Source organism: Ambystoma mexicanum, chromosome 2p (assembly GCF_040938575.1).
Source record: "Ambystoma mexicanum isolate Mex_15411 chromosome 2p, UKY_AmexF1_1, whole genome shotgun sequence".
Classification (NCBI taxonomy): Eukaryota; Metazoa; Chordata; class Amphibia; order Caudata; family Ambystomatidae; genus Ambystoma; species Ambystoma mexicanum.
In genome coordinates, this window is record NC_090923.1 from 349,091,696 (window position 1) to 349,115,987 (window position 24,292).

At 46.3% G+C, this 24,292-nt stretch overlaps 1 protein-coding gene across 7 annotated transcripts in view; it reads left to right on the forward strand.

Annotated features, from left to right (window-relative positions):
* The window catches only part of SLMAP (sarcolemma associated protein), a 1,535,859-nt gene that overhangs the window by 557,648 nt on the left and 953,919 nt on the right, over positions 1-24,292 (forward strand). For all 7 annotated transcript variants that reach the window (XM_069643684.1, XM_069643683.1, XM_069643687.1 and 4 more), the window contains exon 11: positions 19,443-19,493. In XM_069643684.1, the coding sequence (XP_069499785.1) occupies positions 19,443-19,493 (51 nt within the window). The remainder of the gene's footprint in view (positions 1-19,442; positions 19,494-24,292) is intronic.

Here is a 24,292-nt window from a genome sequence, read left to right on the forward strand (position 1 = left end):
TCTCCCACTTCGGATTCTTTGGTCCTGTGGCAACTTCTGAAGTTCCAGTCCCCAAAGCCCTGCTTTTATGCAGAAAAGCCCCATTCATCAGTCCTACTTGTCACTCAAACATGCTAAGTGGTGAGCTGGGCGGCTCACCACTGGGCCAATCACACAAGAGTGCGACTTGAGTTGCCGAGGCAACTCAGTCCAGGGTGCCTAAGCCTATCCCCCCCACACATCCTGTAGACCCAGACAGAGTGGCACCACTTTTGGAGGCTTCTGGGGAGAAGCCCTCCAAAAAGTGTAACAAAGGGCTCGACTTGAGTTGGAGTTACAGAGGCGAACACAAACGCCATTTTAAAACCGAGTTCCGGCAAAAAGATCCAACCGGGGAATAAATATGAAATAACACGGCGGTATCTTTAACATTGCACCAAAAAGTGGTGCGTTTAAAATGAATGGGAAAATCCCATAGGAAATATTCTGGTGTAATATTTCGCGTGGTAACCACTGCCACCAGCCAGAAACTCAACGAGGGGGGACTGCACAGTGCCCCCTCGAAAAACTGCCCCAGCAGCAATCTAATTACCCCTACCAGTACTTCCACAATATGATGGTTTGTACTGGTTCTGTTCCCAATTTAAGACTAGTATAGTCAATGGTGACTTTACATGCCCTGGGAGACCGTAATCAGTCCCAGGGTATGGAGTGTATGTTTGGGGGTCACTATGACACCCCTGTGTTACTGCACTGAGGGTGCTGTGTAACACACTTACCAAAAACCACATGAAACCCTATGGAGTAAAAGACCCCATAGCCCATAAAACACATTACAAAGTCAAAGGATATCTCAAATCATGCCTAAGAGTGGGAGAAGAAGAGTCTCACTCTTAGCAGGAGAAATAAATAAACCCCAAAAATCCAGCAAAGCTGCTGGGGGACTCACTAGGTTTGGGAAATTAGCCTTAACAGAGAATTCTCCCTAACAATCCTGAAGACAGTTTGGTGCATCCCAGCAGCGGTATACACGCATTTCACTGCAGTATTTTTCATCGCTTGTTTTTTCATCGCCGTTTTTATTTCGAAAAAAAACTCATTGTTTTTTATTTTTTTTGGGGGGGGGGTTAAAAAATTAAATATATGGTTGTGGGTGTAAGTGAATAAAAAAAAATAAAAGGGGAGCTTGGGGGTGGGGGGGTAACCCCCTCAAACAAAAAAAATGAGTTTTTAGAAAAAAAAAACTGCGATGAAAAATACTGCAGCGACATAACGTAGAACCCCCAGCAGCGTTGCTTACCTCGCACTACCTACCACCAACTATACACAGAACCAGAAACACCTACCAGTGTGTCGACAATGTTAACGCATTAATGTTTAACAATGCAAGAAATCAAATAATTTGTCACTCTGCCTACTAACCCAATTACTTGTACATGCATATTCCACGTGCTACGGCACCATTTGTATTGATGTCTTTCTGTTAGTCTGAATAAATTCTTGTTTCACTTTTCACTCTTGTAGTCTTTAGTGATATTCTATTCTGGGAGCCAGCAGTTACCCAATGCCCCCCCCGCTGCAAATCGGTGGTGACCTCGATCACGCCTATGTCTAGGGTAGCCTATGACTCTATCTCCTTTTGTTTAACTATATCTCTTAACCCTCTAAAGACAGGCCCCCTTACCAAAAAAAGAGGGTTTCGCCCATTTTTACTTACATTCCAGTGTGGGCCTGACATCCTTGGTTCTCTCTTCTCATGGAAATGTCAGTCTCAACTCCCAGGAAGCTGCCATGCCCATACAACATGCTTTCTCAAAACCAGGGAGAGCCACTGTATCCATGCGCCCAAACACTCAAATTAGAGCTTTGCTCCTTAAGTCCTAGAGTTTGGGCTCCTTTAACTCCCTCGGGTGCATGGACATGCTCACAGAAGCATGAAACACCCAACACCCGACATTTCTATTCCAACAAGTGGAACTGCTTTATCTGGTGCAATACTAAGAATGTCAGTCCCATTGATTGCTCCCCTAAAGATATCGTTCTTTATCTACCACACCTATTAAAATCGGGACTCGTGTTCAATTCCCTAAAGGTCCACCTGGCCACTCTCTGCATACACCACATCCTAGAGCAAGATTTCATGGTGGAAGATTCCTGACATCAAGGCCTTGATAGAAGGGATGAAATGCCTTCATCCCCATATTTCCAACCCAACTCCCAGATTGGACTTGAATGCTGTCCTTACCAGATAAATAGCCCTCCCTTTGAGCCCATGCACAAGGCTAGCCTGAAGGACCTCCCCTTTAAGACTGGCTTCCTAGTGGCCATTACTTCAATAATAAGTTTCAGTTCAATATCCGTTTCTGACTATCCACAAAGACAAAGTGGTTTTGTGCACAAACCCACGTTTTGCGCCTACATTCATCTTGAAGTTTCATGTGAATCAATCAATCGGACTTCCCACTTTCTTCCAAAACCCCACTAACTTGGCAGTAAGAAGCCTTGACGGACTGGATGTGAGGAGGGTAGTAATTTGCTACCTTGAAAAGACAAAGCCACTGAGAAAGACGAACCAATTATTAGTCTGTCTTCTGGAAGAGAAGGCATCCCCCTCTCCAAATAGGCTATTTCCAAGTGGATTGTAAATTGCATCACACTGTGTTCAACTCTTGCCAAGAGAGATCTACTCTTTACGCCTAAAGCTCACTCTACTCTGGTCACAGGAGCTACCATTGCATTCATTGCAAATGTTCCTATAGATTCCATTTGCAAAGCAGCAACCTGGACTTCTGTTCACACGTACACCCAAAACTGCTGCTTAGATACACACTGTCTTTTCAGGTGGCACAAGCTGCGCTAAGACATCTCTTTGCTACTGTTCCTTCACACATCCCATCACCATCTCGTACTGCTCTCTAGTCTATGCACAGCATGTGATTCTAAGCAGATTCACAAGCATCAGAAGACATGCATTACTCACTGTAATCTTATTTCTGATGGTTGTATCGTCTTAGCTTCACATGCGCCTACTCTTCCTCCCTTCTTGGAGTAGAAGGAACATAGACATCTTAAACCTTCTTTGTTCTGCACTCGCGAATTTTGCAAGGCTCATTCAGGACAGAAGAAAAACAACCGGTGGGAACTCGACACGTGAGGGATTTTGTGCACACTACACGTCACTTTGGGGGTAGTGTTAGTCATAGGTATGTCGATGTCCCTTTTCGACCTTGAAAAAAAGATGCAATACTCTGCGATTACCACTAAATGTCAGACTATGTGCACACCATGTGAATCTAAGCAGATACAACCATCAAATATGATTACGGTGAGTAATGTATGGCAATTCAAATGAACGTAAACCTAATAACTGTGTATCTTTGTAACCTGGGTTGTATCCTCTTCCCCAGATTCAAAACAGGATTGCAATCAAAAGTTCAAAGTAAGAAAGTTCCTTGTTGAGCCAAGTTTTGATCATACAAAGTCCTCCTTACTCCAAAAGTCTTTCACCTGGACTATAACAAAGCTTCAGCCAAACAAAAATTCTTTCTCTCCACATATAGTCAAATGTCAACACATTTTCTCCTTGGGAAAACAAAGCACTTCCACAATTATTCTGTTTCAAAATCCATGTTTTGTTAAGATGAATCCACAACAATGTATTAAACACTTTTGTGGTCTTGCCACTCCGTCTTCTCAACATCCTTCATCCACAATTCAGTACTTCAATGAGGTCTTCCTGGTCCACTAACCTGCCAGGACTACCACTAAATGGTCCCTGTATAGGTGACAAGCCCAGTTTAATTTATGCAGTCACGAAATATTCGGAACATGTTTTATTGCTGGAATAGAGAGAATATGATGCTTTTCAGTTAGATTTTTACTTTTAAAGTGATTGTTTGAAACTATGGAAGGGATAATGTAATGTAGTTGATTATGATATGTGTTCTTGGAAAGTGAAAGGCTGTAATAAACAAAGCCTAAATTAAATAAAAAAATCCCTATTCTGGTACACTCTCCTTCCAGAACAAAAAGCTACTAAAACCTCTAGAAATATTCTGTGGTGAGGTTTACTTGAAACCTTTTTGGAAATGTCTAACTTTAAACATCAAATTTCACAACTTCTGGGAAAACATGTTTCACATTTGTGCTGTTTGTTGTGTTTGCCATAGGCAATGCAGGTTGTACTTCTCTCCTCCTGGATACTTTCTACCAGAAGGGCTTCTCTCATGCCAGGTTTTCCCACTTTGAAAACAACCAATTGCTGACAATCTTCCTTTATTACTCGTGCCCCCTCTATGGCAATGCTTGTTGACATCTTGTTCAACTGTTGCCTCTTCCTCACCCTGGAAAATAATGGTTTTAATCTTTCTGTGACAATGTTCTCTTGTTGTTTGGCCAATAAGGTTTATTTGCTTTGTAATGTATTGCCCCCTCTTTACTTTGGCAATCATGGTTATGGCCAACTTGTTCCAATATTGCCCCCTTTTTGTCTTGGCAACAATATGGGCTTTGATGGCAGTAACCTTTCTTTATAAAGTTCTTATGCCGCCAATGGGATTTTTTTAATTCATTATTAAAAAAGTATCAGTGGCCAGCGATTGATTACGTAGTGCCCTGGGATTACCTGTCGATGGAAAACTCACTGTCTGTAAACGTGTCTGCTTGACCTGCTGCTACTCTTAGTTCCGCTTCTGCCTTTTTGTATTTTTGTATTTTGTTTATTTGTAAAGCGCACCAAGCCCTTATGCATTTAGGCGCACAACTCTTACATGGCAGTCTGCTTTGGGTAACCCGCGGATTGCCCCTACGGGAAAGGAGCTTCTGTTGCTCCCAGTGCACTCCGGTGCTCGCCAACCACCGGGACATAGCACACCATGAGGATTGCCTTTCTTGTCGGAGGATTTTTCCTAAAGTAGGCTTGATATAAGACTTCATGAAGCTCTGAATGGTATACAGATCTCCAACTCTTAGTAGCAGTCTGTACTATGCATGGAACATTGGCAGAGTGGCAGAGCAGTCAGGCTTATCATAAAAGGAAGATGTGAGCTGCAGGTAAGTGTACTGAACCCAGTTAGTAAAGCAGATCAAAGAAACACTTACACCAATACATTTATATAAAATATAAATATTCTATTTACACAAGCAATGTCTTAAAATACTTAAATCACTAAACCAATACACAAAGTTGTATGTCTAGATACTTAAAAAAAAAAAAACACTGCTTATTTTGTAGTTGCTTGCGGTTACAATTGTTACAGCGTTTGACACTAATGACAGTTCTACATGATTATCGGTACTACCATGCTTGAATAAAACAGACGAAATATGGTTATTGTATTTAGTTAGAAAAACCACATACGATAGTCTTTTGGGAAGGAAAACAGTTGGTTAGTCAAACAGTAGCAGAGCTTTATTATAGAGACGGTTTCAGAGCAAAGAAATGCTTTTAAAATTCAATTACTAACTAGCAGCTAAAGTCAGTTTGGAGAGTGCTTAATGTCTTATGAAGAAGGGAAACCGCTTTGGATACTTCTAGTCTCTAGGAAAGGATACTTGAAGGCTGAACACTATGCTGGAGACCGTGTTAAAGAATATCAAACAGGACAGAAGCTGGCAGCCTGGGTCAGAGGTAATGCTCTGCAGCGACTTACCTTAAACAGAGAAGCAATGCCTTTTAAATCCACAGTTCCTTAGCTTAGAAGAAATGTTTGTGGCTGGATTCTGCTCTGTGCAGCAGCGATCGACCCGGATTTCTTGGTTTGGTGACGAAAGGCAGGACAATGAACAGAATGTCTCTGCAGCAATCTCGAGAGAGGACCTCTGGCACGGCAACTTGTCTGGTCAGTTTGCGGACACCAACAAGACACAATTCGCCCGGTCAATCTTCTTTTGATTTCTGCTCTCTGGTCAGGGGACTTGGATGAGTCTGATTGTCTCTGGAGGTTCACCTGGAGCTCAGCCAAACTCTGATGGATTCGGCCTTTCAAAGACGATGCACTGCAATTGGATCAGAGGTCACCTGGTATTTGCGTTCTGCAGCTCTGGAGATGGCCAGCACCAAAGGAGATATCTCAGATTGTAGTTTGTCTCACGGGTGGTTGGTCCCATCAGTCAAAGGGAAGGAGTGAGTCCTCATCGGAACTCCTTTGTTGCACAGAAAACGGGTTCAGGACAGCAGCGGATACTTTAGTGTTGCTAAGGGTCTGCAGGTGTCTATAGTAGTCTTCTTCGGTTACTTCAGTTTCCAGTGGTCAACTTGCCTTTCACCTTAGGAACCTCACATTTTATTCAGTTTCTGCACACTTTCCTTTAACAATCTCTCTCAGCAGTTTACAGAAAGGGGTGGGTGGCTGTCCATTCAGTACAGCCAGACCCCCAGTGGGCACTGGTTCCCTTCAGGCACTCAGGCAGACAAAGGGCAGGGGAGTGAAAAACTCCTTGCCCACATCCTGCCTGCGCGCACACACTGGATCCTAGTTGGGGATGCCCAAGGGTTCCCGCCAAATGCAAAACACACCTCCCTCCTTCGGGCTGGCAACTGAAAAAGCTCTTCTAACAGAGTGGTCCCCAACGCGTACAATTTCCCTCGGTATCTTCAAACAATAAGAACCGACAAACAGCCTGAACCCCCTTGAATCTCAGGTTGCTCCGGCGCTCCCTGTTTTCCAAGTGGTCAAGCTTTAACATGCACTTCTCCTCCCTTCTCTCCAGTTCCGACAGGCGCATGTCCATTTGAGTCTCCAGGATGTCGACTGAAGATTGATTTGCCTCCAGTGCCCGGATACTGTCATCCAGAGTCCACTTTTTTTTTATCCAGGGAGTCTAGTCTTTTGCTAATATCTGCCCCAAAACCAAATTTCGAATGGTGTCCTTCAACGTAGTCCTCATCTTAAATGTATTTGACCAGCTTTGGCTGCTTTGGAAATTTTTCTCTGCAGAGGGTGCCGCTCGTCGATGTCGAGTCCCTCAGAGGCCTCCGTCAAGGGTGACGTCATTGGGTCTACAAGGAGCACACGCAGCGCCCGTTGGCTTCAGTTCCGTTTTTCCACAGTACGTGTTGCTTTCGGAGACTCTACGCACCTCGATAGTTCTGTCACGCAGTTATCATTGAGAAGATATTCAAGATGTCCTCATCGACCCCAACTACCCGGCGTTCGGTGTTCAAGAAATGTAAAACTTGCGGTTCCAAAATGTCGATCACGGATCCGCACCAAGAATGTCTGTGGTGCCTCAGCAAAAACCACGACACGGAGGCCTGTGCAAAGTGTCAGGCTATGACGGGCAAGGCCTTGTTAGTGAGGAAGGGAAAGCTACAGGTAGGTCGAAAACCAGACCGAAAAGCCTCAAGCGTCGTGTCGAGAACCCATGAGGAGAAATCTCCTCGACGCGAAAGGCAAAGACATACGTCTAGGTCCCTAAGTGGTTCCCACCACTCTTAGTCTTCAAAAAAGTCTAAAAAGAGACACCACTGAACCCCTTCCACCTAGACTACTGACGAATCCCCCAAGAAAATGAAATGCCCCACAAAACATTCTTCCTCCGAAGAATGGCCAGCATTTAGAATTAAAATGGAGGTTTTTGAATAGGCTAAGCCTTGGTCCACGCTTTCCTCGGAAGCCGGCCGAGAGCGCTACCGTTAGACACTCGCGCGCCCTCGAGCCCGGGTGATTGAAGAAAAGATTGAGAACCCTCCAGGACCCCAAGTGATAAAGACCGCTCAAGGTAATCAACACTGTCTGGAACACGACACTTCTAAGGACGAGCTTTCAAAGAGCGTCTCAACGCCTTCGAAGCCAGCTCTGTCGACAACTGTTATTTCATCAACACCTTTGTCGACGTTGACCCTGAAGCCTTCTGGGCCCATAGTTTCAAAGGCTCCATTTCAGTTAGCAATTGACAAAAAAGCAGCAAAATAAAAAGGTGCAAAGCCTACAAAGCCTTCAGCCTCCAGTAGAACAGCCCCTCCAGAAAGAAATTATAAACCTCTGCCAAGGAAAGAATTTTTTAAGTCATTGTCTTAAATTTTTGAAGAACAAGAAAGGTCTGAGGGGGTGGTTGTTCCTTTTGGCCTAGCGTATGGCACCCCTAATGTCCCAGAATGTGTAATTTATGAGGATAGCAGAATGATGGATTTAGTGGAAACTTTGCATAACGCAAGTGGAGTTGAAACATCTCCTGAGACAGAATTGGGCAAACCAGATCCAGGGCTATCGTGCCAATCCCTCATATAGACAACTGATGACATCCAGGATGACCTGACGGACATACTAGATCAGGGCCCCACCGCAGATCCGGTTTTAGTCTTCTATGTAGCCTTACAAAATAGGGTGACCAAAGATTCGGAGACCCCAGACTCAATTCCTCCTGTGAATAAGACCCACACGTCAAAATACCGCCCTTCCAGTAGCGACCCCGGCTATCTGTCCAAACACCCCACTCCCGAGAATCTGGTGGCCCAGGCAGCCACAGCTACATCAAATAAGTTGGCGTACCCTACCATCCCTCCGGATAGGGACAACAAGCGTGTGGATGGTTGGGCACGCAAGGGATTTTTAGCTGGGAGTATGGCATTAAAATCGGCTAACTCCACCGTTGCCTTGGCAACATTTTCATAAACTCTGTGGGATTGTATTGCAATGGCAGCGGAGCACATACCAGAAGGGGAAGAAAGGGAAGGATTCCTAGCCATCGTTGGAGATGGAAAGAAGGCCATGCAGGAATCCCTTCAGTCTGGATTGGACACTGCAGATAGTGTGAGCAGGTCCATGGCCACTAGCACAGTGATGGGCATATTTGCGTGGATGCGAAAGTCTTGTTTCACAACAGATGTGCAAAACCGTCTTTTCATGCCTTTTATCAGGGCTCACCTTTTCGGCAACGAGGCTGAAGAGAGCCTTTAGAGGTTGCAGACCTTGAAAGCAGCTGCCAAGCCTTTAGGAGCTGCTATTAGGCAACCTCAGCCTTTTCATGAATCAGGACAATCTTGGAAGGGATGATCCGATGGTTATTACTCCTCATATGGAAAGGCGAGAGGAATTGCCAGTCGGAGGCCAGAGAAAAATTACTTGTGGTCGACGAGGTAAATGTGCTCAGCCAGCTCCAGCTGCAGCTTCCTTACCATCAGCAGCCACAGCATCCGCCACAAAACCGCTTTGAGGACTTGCATCACAAGACTCCTGTGGGAGGCAGGCTGTCCAGCTTCTGCAAGAATGGCGAGCCATTACTTCAGACGTTTGGGCTCTAGAAATAATAGCCCAAGGTTACTACTTTCCTTTTCTAACGCAGCCTCAACGCAATCCACCGGGGAGACACTCTTTAAAGTTTCCAGACCCGCTCCTACAGCAGGAAGTCTCAACCCTGCTAGAGAAAGGTGTTATAGAACCAGCACCTGTAGCGGAGAGTAAGAAGGGATGGTACTCCCTGTTAAGGATTTCTGAACTCTGACCAGGAAGGCCAGAGGTTCAGAAGGCCAACCTAGTTTCTTGGAACAGGCTAACATCTGGACAAGCCAGACCAATCGTGGTAGCTATGGCAGGCAGTAAAGACCAAGTCTCAGGAGGGGTGAGGGTGACTGAAGGACCTCAATGAGCACACTGAGCAAGGACAGTTAAAAATTACTCCAGACAGGATTTATATTAAAAATATATAGACACATTTATTACAAGGCCTTTGTAACATACACCATAGCAAAGAATCACAGTAGCACTAAGTAAACTAATACATCACACTCAATACAATATATATACAAGACCAGGGGGGGGGTCTAAAAGGGTGACTGCACGAAATATGTCGACAACCTAGATGGCAAGGAAACAGGCAGTGCAGTTAATCATTAGGCCCAGTTCAACATCAGTTATTCACCTAACTGAGGTAGTCCAAGCCCTAAGAAGAGGGGAGACTTGTGCTCAATAGTACATGTAGTGCCAGCGCACGCGGTTGTTCCAATGGGCAAAACTGGGTCTCTTCAGGCGTCTCTAGAAGCTCGGGAAGGTGGTTAAGGCGATGAAGAATAAGTTCCCACTATTCAAGAAGGACCTCCACTTGAAGGCAGAGGCAGTTCGAGAGTTCGGGATGGAGTCGCTATTTCACACTAGCAGTGGACAGGATAGGGGGCCCCAGGGGCCACTTGTATGTAAAAATGGGCTCTTGCGCTAGGGGCCACCGGTTGGGGTATTGATTACTCACCAGTCCCTGATGCAAGGAGACCCAAACTTCGGCAGGTTAGTACAATTCGGTTGCAGGTTCGAATGCGGCAAAAAGGACGTCTCGGCACCTTTTTAGTTCCTGAGATCCAGCGACGTTTCCCAAACGGGACAGTGGTGATTTCTCCTGTCCGGATGGATGAATCGCCCCAGTTTCACTGCAGCAGGCTTCAGGGGCAAGAGGTTCACAAATGCAGTGGACTTGCAAAGGACGTTGCCGCAGCAGGGTGTTAGGGAGAATTCTCATTTTATGGCTAATTTCCCTCACCTAGTGAGTCCCCCAGCAGCTTTGCTGGATTTCTGGAATTTATTTTTTTCACTTGGTAAGAGTGTGAGCTTTCCCCCACTCTTACCCATGTTTTGCCATGTGTCTTTTACCTGTTTTTGTGATTGCGGACTCTTGAGTACACCACTTCAGTAGTCCCCTTCTTTTGTGTGTTACACAGCACCTTCCTTGCAGTGACACAGGGTTGTCTTTTAGACTTCCCACCAACTCCATTTCTGTGACTGACTTCTGTCCTCCAGAAAAGGGTAAAGTTGCCATTAACTTTACTTAGGCATTTAACCACAGATCCAGTACACCCCATCTTACATGGAGTACTGGAAAGGTTTACTCCGTATCCCTTTTTATCTGTACCTCCTAGAGCATTGTTTCGCTCTTAACATTTAGACTTGGCTGGTGGCAGTGGTATCTACTTTTCTACCACGATTATACTATATAAACGTGGTATTGTTTTAGGCCATTATATTAGCCTTGAACGTAAACCCGCTTGACCAAATGCTTTTTCTTTTGCTCCGGTTGGGTTTATTCGCTATTACTTTTTGTTAAAGTCCTTATTGTGTTTTACTTTGCGCAGCAAACCAGGTTTGCCTTCTTTGTTCACTGTCTTTTGGCAGGCTTCTGCTAAGAACCCTCCTCCAGGCGCCTGGGTGTCTAGGTGGGCTGAGTGGTAGTCACCCCCTGCACAGAGTATCCTAGGAAACCCAGGTCGCACTTTGCCATGATTGGCTGAGGTGGTTGTCCGGGCTGGATAACCCCCCTGCTGCATGATTGACAGCCAGGCTGTGTGAATGGGGGATTTTCGCTTAAAAGGTGCGTCTCTTGGGCTAGAAGTCAGTCGCCACTGGAACTACAAGGAACTGAAGAGAAGCAGAGTGTCATGATGCCTCACCCCGGGGACCCAGACCAAGTCAAGCAACCCCAGAAGCAGGCATCAAGTTATACTAAGCAAACACATCAACCCCTGCTACGGGCTATTTGGGTGCAGTCCTGGCGCCTATGGCGCCAGGCTCATAGATTTAAACTTACCTGGTGCAGACCATGCTGCAAGAGCTCCAAGCCAAAGGAGGCTTGGAAGGGACTACTTTACCTAAGGGACTATTTTTTTTACTCGGGTGAGGCTGGGGAGGAATACTTACCTGGGACTACTTTGGAGGCTATTTAAACCACGCCCGAAGAGCAGCACACGCTTTGCGTTATTCTGCATGCAGCAGCGTAACGCTCACCGTGCCTGCAAGTCTGCATCCAGCCTTCTGCCACGCCCACGAGTCCGGAGCTCCTAGAAAAAGGGGAGAGAAGGAGAAAAGGTTAGAACAAGAGCAATGCCTTTGATCCTTGCCTGAATTCCCGATCCATCGTGCCTTCGAGCTGGAAGAAAGAAGTTATTTTATGCACATCGCCTCGCCTGCTGCAGCGCCGCGCTGAACTCAACGGCCTGCGCAGCATCTTCACATTCCACCGCCTCCTTCTGCATGCTCCCGCCGCTCTCCGGCACCTAAGGGGAAGACCAGAACAGCAAGGTGAGCCATGGGAATACACCCAGGCAATATTAGTTACCCCCCATAGACTTTCCTGATTTTACCACCGGGGGTACTACTCCTCTTCACGGGTCGGCGCAGCTTCCACTGCATCCTCGCCGAACCCCGGCCCCTAAGGGGAAACAAAAGGACAGCAAGGTGAAACAAAGGGACAAATAAGGGGAAACCTCCTCACCACAATAGACTTACCTGATTTTACCGCCGGAGGCATTATTCCCCGAGACTTCATGTTTTCTCTCAGCGCCTGAATAAGGGAGAAAGCAACAGGTTACATATTGACATTATTTTATCGAACTGTCTTGGATAATACAAATCCTTACCTGAATATTGCCGGTTGCCACGAGGAACTCTTCGCTAGGGTCAAGCTGCAACCTGCAAGGAATCGGACAAGAGTGAAAGTCAGGCATTTGAACTCTTACGAACTTTATACTTACAACGTCTTGCCGGGAATCTCGGAGTCAATATCTTTCTGGAACTCACCAATTCCTTCGAGGCAGTGAAGCAACTGGTCATCAATGCACCCCTGCGCTCAATGCAGGATGGAGAGCTCATCTTTCCAAACCATCAGGTGAGACTATAAGAGGGGACATCAAAGGTGATCAGTGGGGAGAACAGCGGGATTGGGGGAGGGTTAACGCTCAACTCCACGGGTGGTTAATTCCCTTTCTCCATTTGCAGAAGAATATTCCTACGGGCCAAGCAAACGAAGCTAGGTGGGCCAGTCCAGTCCATCATCTCGGCACTACGCGTCACATTGGTGGAGCCGCAGCTGTCCAGTTCAGATCGACGCCCCTGTGGGAGCCAGGTGAGCGTAACACGGAGAAGAAGACTGCTGCTGCAACTACCCCATCCCGGTGAAGCCCTGCTGCAGTCCTGAGCTATCTACCCTTCGACGACCAGAGAAGATCCAGTCCGGAGTCTTCTTCCCTTGAGCCTGGTGTGGATAACCAGCTCATCTTCCACAGCCAGAGGATCCTCTTCTTGGTTGAAATCACTGCACACTGCTGTAGTGGTCCGGCTAGCCATCTGAAGAGCCTCTCCTGTTTTTAAGGAGCGCACCTTTTATTCACCCTCGCTGCTGTCGGCTTCATCCCTGTGTGGTGCAGACCCCGCCAGACGTCCTCCTTCGCACCGAAGCTCCAGGAACCATGGGTCTGCAGGAAACTAACAGGAACAACTGCCGTGGCACCAGCTTCTTCATTGAGTAAGGTTCTGTGTTCTGCTTGAGGAATTAGGGGGAATCCCTTTTCTTTGACTCCAAGGCTTGCCCTTGTTTTCCCTCCTTATAACGTTTGCTTCCTCTGTTGACAATATCAAAGTACTCCTGGCAACGTTGAATCTTGAACTGTCCGACTGTGTGATACTCAACAACAGGAATTTGGTTCCACTTGACACTGGCCCCGGCCTTTTGACTCTTGAATTCCGTCATAGTGTTCTCCGATTCTGTCTTCCTTGACAAAAGTATTGCCTATTATTTTTGCCCCCAACTCTCTCTCTGATTAACTCAGGTGCTAAGTGTGTTTTTGCCCCGATAACATTTCTTGCCGCTGATACGCGTTTCTTTAGTAAGACCGAACTGTCATTACTGTCAAAAAGTGATCACAAGTGTATTCCCAGTAACATCTTTTGTTTCACAACACCGGTCCGTTAAAACATAAGGGTACTTACCTTGAGTTAGAGTGTACCAAAGTGAATTTGTTGGTTGTAGTGTATTTTACGTGTGGTTTTGAATTAATAGAAGTGTTGTGTTTATAACAAATGGTTTAAAAATAAATGTACTTATTTTTTACCTGAAACCTTGAGTCAGTGTTTGCTTGAGTCACAGTAATTGTGGTCTCTTTGTGTAATCCCTGCTACTGCTCATATATTCTTGAGATAAGCCTGGCTGCTCCACTACTGCTACCACTTTAACATAGTAGTACGGGCTTGTACCAAAGGTAAAACTTGTATTGCCACCTGTAGTCTTAATTGTGTGTAGTCGTCCATAAGGGCACTGCACAGGATTCTGCCTACAGTCAGGGCTCTATCTCCGGAAGTGGTTCACCACTCTTCCCGTGCCCTTATGAACACAGTGCACGATCTGGGCTTATCGCTCATTCTCAAGAAGTCACAGCTGCAGCCTACGCAGACTCTGACATTCTTGGGTCTCATCTTGGACACGTGCATCAAGAAGGTATTTCCATCAGAGGACAAAATCTCGGCCATCAAAAGGGCCACCGCCCACTTCCTCAGCAGAGATGTGACCTTGCCATGATGATACCATCATCTCCTAGGTCTACTGGCAGCGGTCTTGTTGGCCGTTCCACACACAAGACTAAGGATGAGGAGGTTTTGGCTTCATTTTGCGGCCTCATGAAACCAGGAGCGGGGCTCTCAATCTGAGATGATCAACGGTCCTCCATCTCTCCACCCGGACCTCAATTGGTTGAAAAACTGCAACCTACGGATGGGCAAGCCCATCCGGCTGCCCACTCCGCAGGCCACCATCACCACAGATTCCTCGCTCCAGGGCTGGGGAGCCACCCTGGACGATCTCTCGGTTCACGGCACCTGGACTCGTCAGGAGCAGGAATACCACATCAATTGGCTAGAGCTGAACGCCATGTGGCTTGCGCTCAGGGCATTCCTACCACTTCTCCGGGGCAAGGTTATCCTCATCCAGACGGACAAATCGGCCAGCATGTACTAACTTAACAAGCAGGGAGGCACCAGATCCCCTCCTCTGTGCAGACTGTATCAGCATGTGGGAAAGGCCCCTGGAAAACGACTTTTACCTCATGGCAGTCCACCTCCCTGGGGAATCCAACCTGGAAGCGGACAGGCTCAGCAGGCTGGGAGCAGACAATTACGAGTGGCAGCTAAACAACCTACTTAATCAGGAGATCTTCAACAGTTGGGGTTACCCCCAGGTGGATCCCTTTGCCCCCTCGCACAACATGAATTGCCCCCAGTTCGCATCCTGGCAAGGTCAGGGACCCGGCTCTCTGTGCGAAGCGTTTCACCTTAGTGGACCGGCATGAAGGACTACGCCTTTCCACCCACTCCCTAATCCACAGGGTAATTTGCAAAATAAAGGATTCGTGGGGATTGGGGCCTCTGACATATTCCATATCTACGACAGTAATCACCGCAGCAAAGCTGCAGTGATTACTGTCGTGGATATGGAATACATCGTCGGACCATCCCATCGAAAGAACGTTACCAGGTAAGAGAGTAACTTGTTCTTCTCGCCAACTCCTCCTCATTCTAATAGCTCCATGGTGGCCGGCCAGCTCCGTGTCTTGGAGGTGCCCCTGATTCACCTCCCAACGGGCCCAGCACATCTTGCCAGGAGCAAGGCTACCAGGGCCAAGTACAAAAGCAAATGGACCAGATTCTGCCACTGGGCAGACTCCAAGAGAATCAACCCCCTGGCATGCACTTTGGACGACGTGCTCTCCTTTTTGGCGCACCTCGCCCACTCAGGCGTACAGGTGGACACCTGCCGCACATACCTCACTGACATTGGGGCTTAAAGGAATTCGGAGGAGGGCATTTTCTCCTCCTCAAACCCTATCGTCAAACATCTGATGGGACTCGCAAGGCTCTACCCAACTGTCAAGAGACCACACCTGGTGTGGGACGTTAACATAGTTTTGGACGCCCTAGCGCACAAGCTGTTCGAGCCAATGGCATCTGTATATCAGGCTGGTCACCATCAAGACAGCCTTACTAGTCGGCCTCACATCAGCTCGTAGAGTCAGCGCAATCCAGGCGCTGGTCGCCTCGGAACCATATACTACCTTTCACAAGGATCAAGTAGTCCTGCGAACACACCCGGCCTTTCTGCCCAAGGTTCCGTCTGCTTTCCACTTTAACGAGGAAATGGTCCTTCCTACATTTTTCTCCGATCCCAAGGACGAAGCACAGAGTACTGCACTGCTTGGATGTCAGGCGTGCCCTGGAATTCTACTTGGACAGGACCAAGGGCTTCCGCAAATCGGACGCCCTGCTTGTCACTTTCGGAGGCTCAAGACCAGGCTATCAGGCCTCTAAGGCTTCCATATCCCGCTGGATGGTCTCTGCCTTCAAAGAAGCATATGAGGGCCAACACAAGCCACTCCCGCCCAACATTCATGCCCACTCAGTCGGGGCCAAGGCAACGGCCATCCTTTCCAGCGCCATGTCCCTTGGCAAGTCATCAGCAGGACGCCCACTTGCGCCTCTCCCTCGGCTTTCGGCAAGCATTATTGTTTGGATGCCAGCTCTAGATCTGATGTGGTTTTCGGACAGGTGGTTCTCAGGAACCTATTTGCTTAAGGAGGGTCTGCTCTCCACCCTGGGGCTACAATAATTTGTAATCGCCCATACAGTATGGAGGAAAGGGGACGGGACGTAAGTGCAATTATAAGTTACTCACCGTAGTGACTAACATAGTCTTAGTCCATAGTCACCTTTCCTCCATATGTCCCATCAACCTCCCCCCTAATAATACTGGTGTCATTAGGCAATGTTAGATCTATTGTCGACGCATCAATGGGGACTGAGGGGACTGAGTGTGGTGCCGGAGGGCGGAGTCAGGGCAGCGCATACTCCCTGGGCTGCACCCACAAGCGTCTCTATATTTTAAGGGGAAGAAGGTTTTTTTCTGGTGAAAAAGATTCCGTCTCCCGTCCCTTGGAAGGGACGCCCATATAGTATGCAGGAAAGGGGACTGAGTACGTTAGTCACTACGGTGAGTAACTTATAATTTCTTTCATCAAGTGATGCTTAACCTGATTTGTCTGGGAATTGATTGTTGAACTCCTTTCACGTGTGGCGCAGTATCACCTATATTCTGATGCTTTATGTGCCGTTCTCTTTGTTTCTTGTTGTTGTTCACTATGCTCCCCTACCAGATAAGCGCTCGAATGCTCTAGCACATCAAGGTCTTGCAAGAGACTCTGTTGCAGTGTAATTTCCCAATTTAAAACCATAAACTAGGCGAGCAGTAGCTGACCACCCGCTGTAAAGAATTACCTGGGACCCGAAAATCGTGATCCAGTAGCACTTATGCTGTAACTTTAGTTCCACCATCAAGGGAATATGCTCTAGAAATCAGGTAACAAATTTGACGGGTCAAGCTTCTGCAAGGGACATCGATGCATTGTCACTTATAAGCCGAAACTAAATGCAGAAGAAAAATATGATAAACTAAAAGCCAGTGAAGCCTATAAATAATCCAAGCGCACGCCCGACCAAGAACAAAAAGGAAAAGAAACATTCTGATGCACATACCTTTGTTGGAGATACAGCACAAACAAGGCCTGGCATGATGTTGGATCTTTGGGTTCACTGAGTGCCAGTCATCATATCTAGGCTGTACTCCTACGTCTGTTGGAACAGAACTGGATCCAACTGCACACTGAGGTGGTGCCACCAACAAGCAATTACAGAATCACCAAGAAACCGGGATGACCATAGACTAATAGCCCAAACCGAAATGGAGATGGTGTAGGCTGGACAGGCACTAGAAGGAATTCGGGAGCAGTCTCCCTCCAATCCACACGGACACTCAAGCACACCAATATGCTAACACTCTCCTCTGCACCAACAAACGATCGAATGCAGATATAAACCTCGATTAATTCGGTCTAGCTGCACACATACTTCTACACCTCCATCACCTCAACAGTCTTTAGAACACAGCTGTACCCCACAAAAAAGTGACCTAGCTGCACGCATCCTATTCACAAGCTCCACTGCTGCCTAAATGTAGCTGCCCAAGTCCAACTGGGCTTGTGGCACACATTCTACTGATCTCGCACAGCCACTGCACCCTGCCAAGCACTAGAATGCAGCTACTCCACACTAAATCTGCCCTGGCTGCACACATACAGATTTCACTCAAGCACAATTTGCTACACTACTTTCTCTACTGACCTGGACTCCGGTCCCCGAGGGCCGCCAACCCACAGTGCTTTGAAACATACCAATGGTGAAAGGTGTTATACAAATGTCCAATAACATATATGTAGGCGTCTGCTGATCACCTCCCTCCTTTGGTGTGCTGTTCCCCTTTACTCTCATGTTGAGATAAGTATGTGTTGATGCAATTTTTTTAGTTCAGTGTTTGGAATGATTCGACAGGAAGATTGGAGGCTTTGTTCTTTTATTCATTTTTTTTATTTTTTATTTTTAACAGGTCATGGTCTAGTGTCAGTGGGAAAAACCATATAGCTTCAACTTTATTGAATGTGCAAGATATTTTTTTATCGTGTTTCACTGGGATAGGAATGATGCATTACTCTTTTTCCCGAAAGGTGCTGTAAATATTTGTGATTAGATTTTTCACAATGCTATGCTTGGGAAATGGCACATTTCTCCTGGTCTTGAGCCACATGATCTATATGACCAATCCCATTTATAGAATTAGATTTGCTAGAATTTGGATGACTTTTAAATTCTGTGGGCATTTTTGTTCAACTCATTGATACATAATGACCTATCTCATTAATTTCCCATTCGTATCCTTGGTATGACAGACAGCCCATCCGGTAATGCAGGCTGATGCAGGCAGTATATTCTACTGCTGGCCACCATGTTGATTTACTGGTGCAGCCCCATTCAGTCTTGATCCCCGCCAGACCCCGCAATGTGTAGAGCTAGCATTTGAGGCTCCTAGTTGCGTACTCTCAAATGTTTGTTTATCCCCTTGTGTATGAGTAGAACATGTTTACCTGTTGTGCTTTCAGTGATCAGTAATGGTGCCTCATAGAAAGAACATCCTCATTACCTTACTAAACTCAAGGGGCCCTTGGCAAGCAACCGTCTCCTACTGTGTTCTAATGCCGTTATTGGGCATGTGGACAGCCTCTGTCAGTGCATTTTCTTTCCTCCATGCACTGAGATTGTATTAATCACCATTATTTATGTCTTCCAATATGTCTTCCAATTTAAGATGATTTTGTATGTGAAGTGGATTTCTTTTGTTCTCTCGTTGCATGTCTTGATACCAGTTTAATAAATTATGGGTGCATCAGTTAAATTGTACTCATTTTGTACGATTTATGTATCCTGAGTGGATGTAATATCTTAAACATTTGCTTTCTTTTCTGTCTTTTTAGTTTGAAATGCTAGGCATTCACTGATTAACCGAGAATCCCCCTCTCCATGTAAATCTGGATAGAGGGCGCGGAACATGTAAACAATTAGCAATTTCCCCTGATGCATATGTTGTATTGATGCAAGTGTTCTCTCCCCAGTTGTGCGTAATCCAAGCAAAGCAGATTCATGTATCATCTCTAAGTTGTGTGCAAGGCACCAATGCACATGCACAGAGGAGTCTGGAATTTGCATATTTTTCAAAAGGATCTCCTATGAACGTACACTTTGTAAGAGTCTATAGTGCACATATAGCCTTAAAAAAATGCTCTAATTAACTCTGGTGTAACGCTAGTAAGTAATATTGCTGTTTAATCCTAGGGATACAAGTTGATGATCTCTTACCTAAAATGAATGGGAGCACAGACAAAGGTATGTACTGTTCACATTTGTACTGATTTATTAAAATTAGTGTTTTTGTGTTTGGAGTTTATGTACTTGTTTATTCTTTTACAAAATAACACATGTCCTCAATCATATAGACAAAGAATGATAAATAGGGAGTTGGCACCTTTTTTAGTATGCTCACAAAACAATCAGGGTTTTGCTATTCCTGCTAAAAGTGGTTAAGGTAATGAACAAGGTTAAGAACCACCAAAAATTCTCAGACGTCACCATCATCACTGAAGGCTACACTATTATCAAAATATTTTGAAGACAAATTGGCATTTCAGTTTTTTTGTCTAGAGGTTGATACTATGATAACTCCCTAACTTGGCATTATAACTGTTCCATTTACATGGTACGCTGAGACTCAGACATGGATAGAGTGATAGAGGCTACATTTCTTCCAGGAATCCATCAGTGGGTTATTTCCCTTTTGAGTGGGTCGGCCACAATTAATCCCTTGTGTCCCCTTAAGACATGTTTGATGTTCCCACAGCCCTCTGGTGAGCAAAGTAAAACGATCTATCTGACGGAAAATGAAAAAAAACTCAGTCTTTATGGGCACTGTGAGAGGTCAGAAATGCGAGACAGATGCACAGGTATAGCTTTCTCAATGTTTGCCACCTACTAAAGAACAAGGTTTGAGATAAATGCCTATGTTTCCCTATCCTAATGAGAATGTCCCTGCCTACCAAACTCAAACAAAAGAAAGAAGACATAGTGTCTAAAAAGTCTGACCCTCACATTAATACATACAATAAAATGATAGTAGGAATATTTGGTGGATTTTAGTTCCACAAACAGGATGAAAGTTAACTTATATAATTGAGTGCTCCTTGTGACCAGGGTTGACTCACTTTCCCTGGATCAATGGAGGAGTATTTGTGATAAAGTTCAGTTAAACACAATGTCTTTTCCCCCCACTGCGGCCTTCCATTTGGCAAAGTAAGTGTCTTTCACAGACACTAGATCGAAAATCAAAACAGTTTTTATCCTTCACCGTATTCTTCTTGATAAGGCAAATGTCTCTTTAAAACACAAGTTCATAAACCAAAGCAGTTGTTTTCTTCAGGATTCAAAACTAGTATTAGCACATCAGTTATTCTTCAATTGAAATACTTTTGTCAGGATAGCACAGCAACTACCTTTGATACCATAGTTTGTCAAAATGATAATTGGCGTTAAGTTCTTTCCACTGCACCTTTCTGCCACAACAACACTTCATCAAAATGTCTTCTTCCCCTGTTCACTGTCCTACCTGGAAGATACTCCTACTTCCCACCGGTATCCCTTGTGAGGAGGGCTGAATAATGGCTGCTTATTTTTATAGTCTCTTGGTTCGTGGAATTGAGGGTTACAAATTCCTCAAAGCTGGTGTCCCAAAAGAAGAGGATTGCACCCAGATTGCCTCATTCATGCTTTTTGATAGCCCCTTGGCTGCTGGTAATGTGGGTGACCAGTTTCCCCAGATTTGTATCTCATAGAAGGGAGGTTGTGCCTCGGTTGACTTTTTACTGCTGCTTCACAGCCTCTTGGCAATGGCAGGTTACAGATCTCCCCCAATTGGTGTCCTTTAAAAGGAGAGGAGTTGCGCCCTTGCTGCGTCTGCACTGTGTAGGGTATGCACATTTATTGGGTACGGCCCAATGTTCTATTTGGAGCAACCTGGATAACCTTTAGTGTCTGGGCAATTCACCGGTCTTCTGTGCAGCCTCCGCTGCTTCTGCAGCAGACCACCTGTGTTCCTCTGGCTCGAGCTCCTGTGTAACTTCAGCGGTCTGCACGGCTGGTCGTTGGAGCTCTGACAGCTTTGTAGGGTCTCCGCTTCCACTTCTACACCAGAGCAGCTCATTTTGCTTTGGGAGCTAGTCTCGCATACAGCTGGGCTTCTCTTCCAGTTGCCGTCCACAAAGCTGCTTCCTGCTGCACTCTGAAATGCTGCACGCATTCCCGTCCTGTGACGGCTTTAGCTGATGATTCTTCTACTTTTTGGATTTGCTGCCTCTGCTGCTCCTTTAGCGTCTTCTCTCGCTTATTCTTGGATTGAAATGTCTTGTTCAGGTGCATCATCCTACAACTACTACACGGCTCATTAGGTTCAATGGCACCTTTGATCCTCATTGAGTCAGTCCTGATTTCTTCCTCTTCCCAGTACCACGGACATTATGGATCTTTAAGTCCATAATGTATTACACAGCAGTTTCACTGATTTGCTAAATTTTACAATAGGCTACGAATGCTTCACGGGGAATGTGGGAATCGTGTGTGAACAGGCCACCAATTCCTCCCTGCTTAATTTCCCCCCCTATGTGATACTCCCACATAATACCACCCCCAGGTGTAGTGGCTGCCTTCCCCCGGCAACATGAAAGGAGACCCATATCAGGGTCTTCGTGATGATCTCACTAGATTCATTACAGTAACTATGACAGAGCAGTCGGGCTTCACTAAAGGGAGTAAGGACTTTTGATGTTGAGGTGCAGTTTTTTCCAAATATACACCATAAGAAAATGTTGTTGTAGGGTTACACAAATATACACATAGTTAAAATAATTACTTGTTGTAATACACTGGTGGCCTGTGTGTGAGTTTGTAAATATATTGCTGAGCTTCGTTTATCTACTGAGAATCACTTCTTTGCATAGGCTGATCTCTAGTGGTAGTTTCAGAGTATTGCATGACTTGTTTTTGAAGTTTGAAAGTGCATGTCAACTCGACGTGTTTGTAATACTATCCCTAGTGTGCCGTCTACTGTACCCATGGTCCATCACGCGTCGAGGTACCTCGCATGTTGCAGAGTACATGGCTTACGACCTTTATTCACTTGTGATATTATTATTCGCTATAGTCTATTAACATCTTCGACAACCAACGCCTCAGTAGATTTCTCGACTGTGTTTTCAAGAAAACAGTCTAAACATCCGACTGGCGCGGCTTCGTCCTGTACCTCGCCAGGAGCTCACTCGAGGAGAGGGCAGGAGCCCCTCCTCATGCGCAGCAGCATCCGCATCCAGGAAGCAGTTCCAGCACACCACGTGCTTTGGCCTCCACATCTACCATCTATGGCACCGTGCATCGACAGCCATGGAAGGCCTGCTCTGTTTGGGGTAAGGCCTAAACCCCCCAACCTCACCCTCCCTCCACCTGCAACACCGAAATTTTGCTGCTAACGGGCAGAATTCCTTCGATCCTGCACTGCCTGACCCTCCCGCCTGACCTTACTATGCCGGGCGCCGTGCGGCATGAAACCGAGGCTGAGGCCTCGTTGCTAGGATACTAGCACCAACTTCTTCTCCACGCATCCGCCGGCAGGCGGAAGCGCCGGCCACACGAAGGCCCATACAAAGGCCCCTGTTTGCACCCTGTTCGCGACATGGAGCGTCAAGGAGCAGATTAAGAGTCCCTCCTCGCCTGATACTGACGCCTCTGCCTTCCTGCATATGAGCATGTCACCAGTAAGACTCTGCATAACTGTGAATACTTGAGCTTAAAATCTGTACTACTGTATGTATGCTCTTCTATAAGTAGCTCAAACGAACCCTTGTCTTTTTCAATCTGCATTCTGCGCAGGCATCAGCTCCCTGAAACTGCACCCCGCACTATCAGGCAGTCATCCCTTAAGGCCGCAACCCTGATCATGGTACTACCCTGCCCCTCGTTGCTTCGTCATTGCTGAAGGCCTTCCACACGCCTGATATTTTGATGTATGTCTTGTATTTTTTGCGCCACCTGCATCCATGACCCTACTTGGCCCAAACCTAGGCGTCACCTAATGCAGCCGATGTACTATTCTGGACCTAGATGCTGCCACACTGCATCATGTGTTGCACTTGATTTGTGTTGTGCCTTATGGTCGCTAATAGACCCTTTTGATTGGTGTCGTGCCCTTGGTCGCAAATAGACCTCACTTGATTTGTGTTGTGCCTTATGGTCGCTAATAGACCTCATTTGATTTGCATTGTGCCCTTTGGTCGCGAATAGACCTCATTTGATCTGTGTTGTGGTCGCTAATAGACCTCATTTGATTTGTGCTGTGCCTTATGGTCGCTCAGGACCTGATTTGATTTGTGCTGTACCTTATGTTCGCTAATGGACCTCATCTGATTTGTGTTTTGCCTTACCTGTAGTTACTACTGCACTCTTGCTAATAACCTATGAACTTCACTGCCCCCATCATGAGGGCCAAGCCACCTACAATGGCCACATTTAGAGGCGCCACTCTAACTATGGCTACCCTCCTCCCGTTGCTCCGCGCCCACACAACCACACCACTTTACCCAGACCTACTATCTCCAATTGAATGGATAAACCGATTCGCCCGCCCACCTTCACCATGCATACCCTGTCCCACACCCCTTAGAAATACAAGACTAGGTTCTCGCCTTGTTGTACCCACTACCACATGCCTGAACGCAGCCCCACTGACCATGACTAGAAACTATACTCGGCTATCGTACAAATCTTTTCACAAAGCTCACTAGAATGCTCACCAATCAGACTACGAACCCCAGGCAGCCTACCTCACTTTCTGAACTCTCACCTAGTCATAACCCTACTATACCGCACTCGCCACCACACACGAAAACTAACCCTCCACAGACCTCTATCAAGGGAGCCCTCATCAATTCTCGCTCATTGGTTGCCCACGCTACTGATGTTGCCGATATTATTTCCACTAACCACCTAGACTTTATTGCCATCACGGAGACGTGGCTCCACCCAGCAGCCGGTCCCACAATAGCTCTAGCCACTCCAGACAACTACAACATCATCCGAGCTGACAG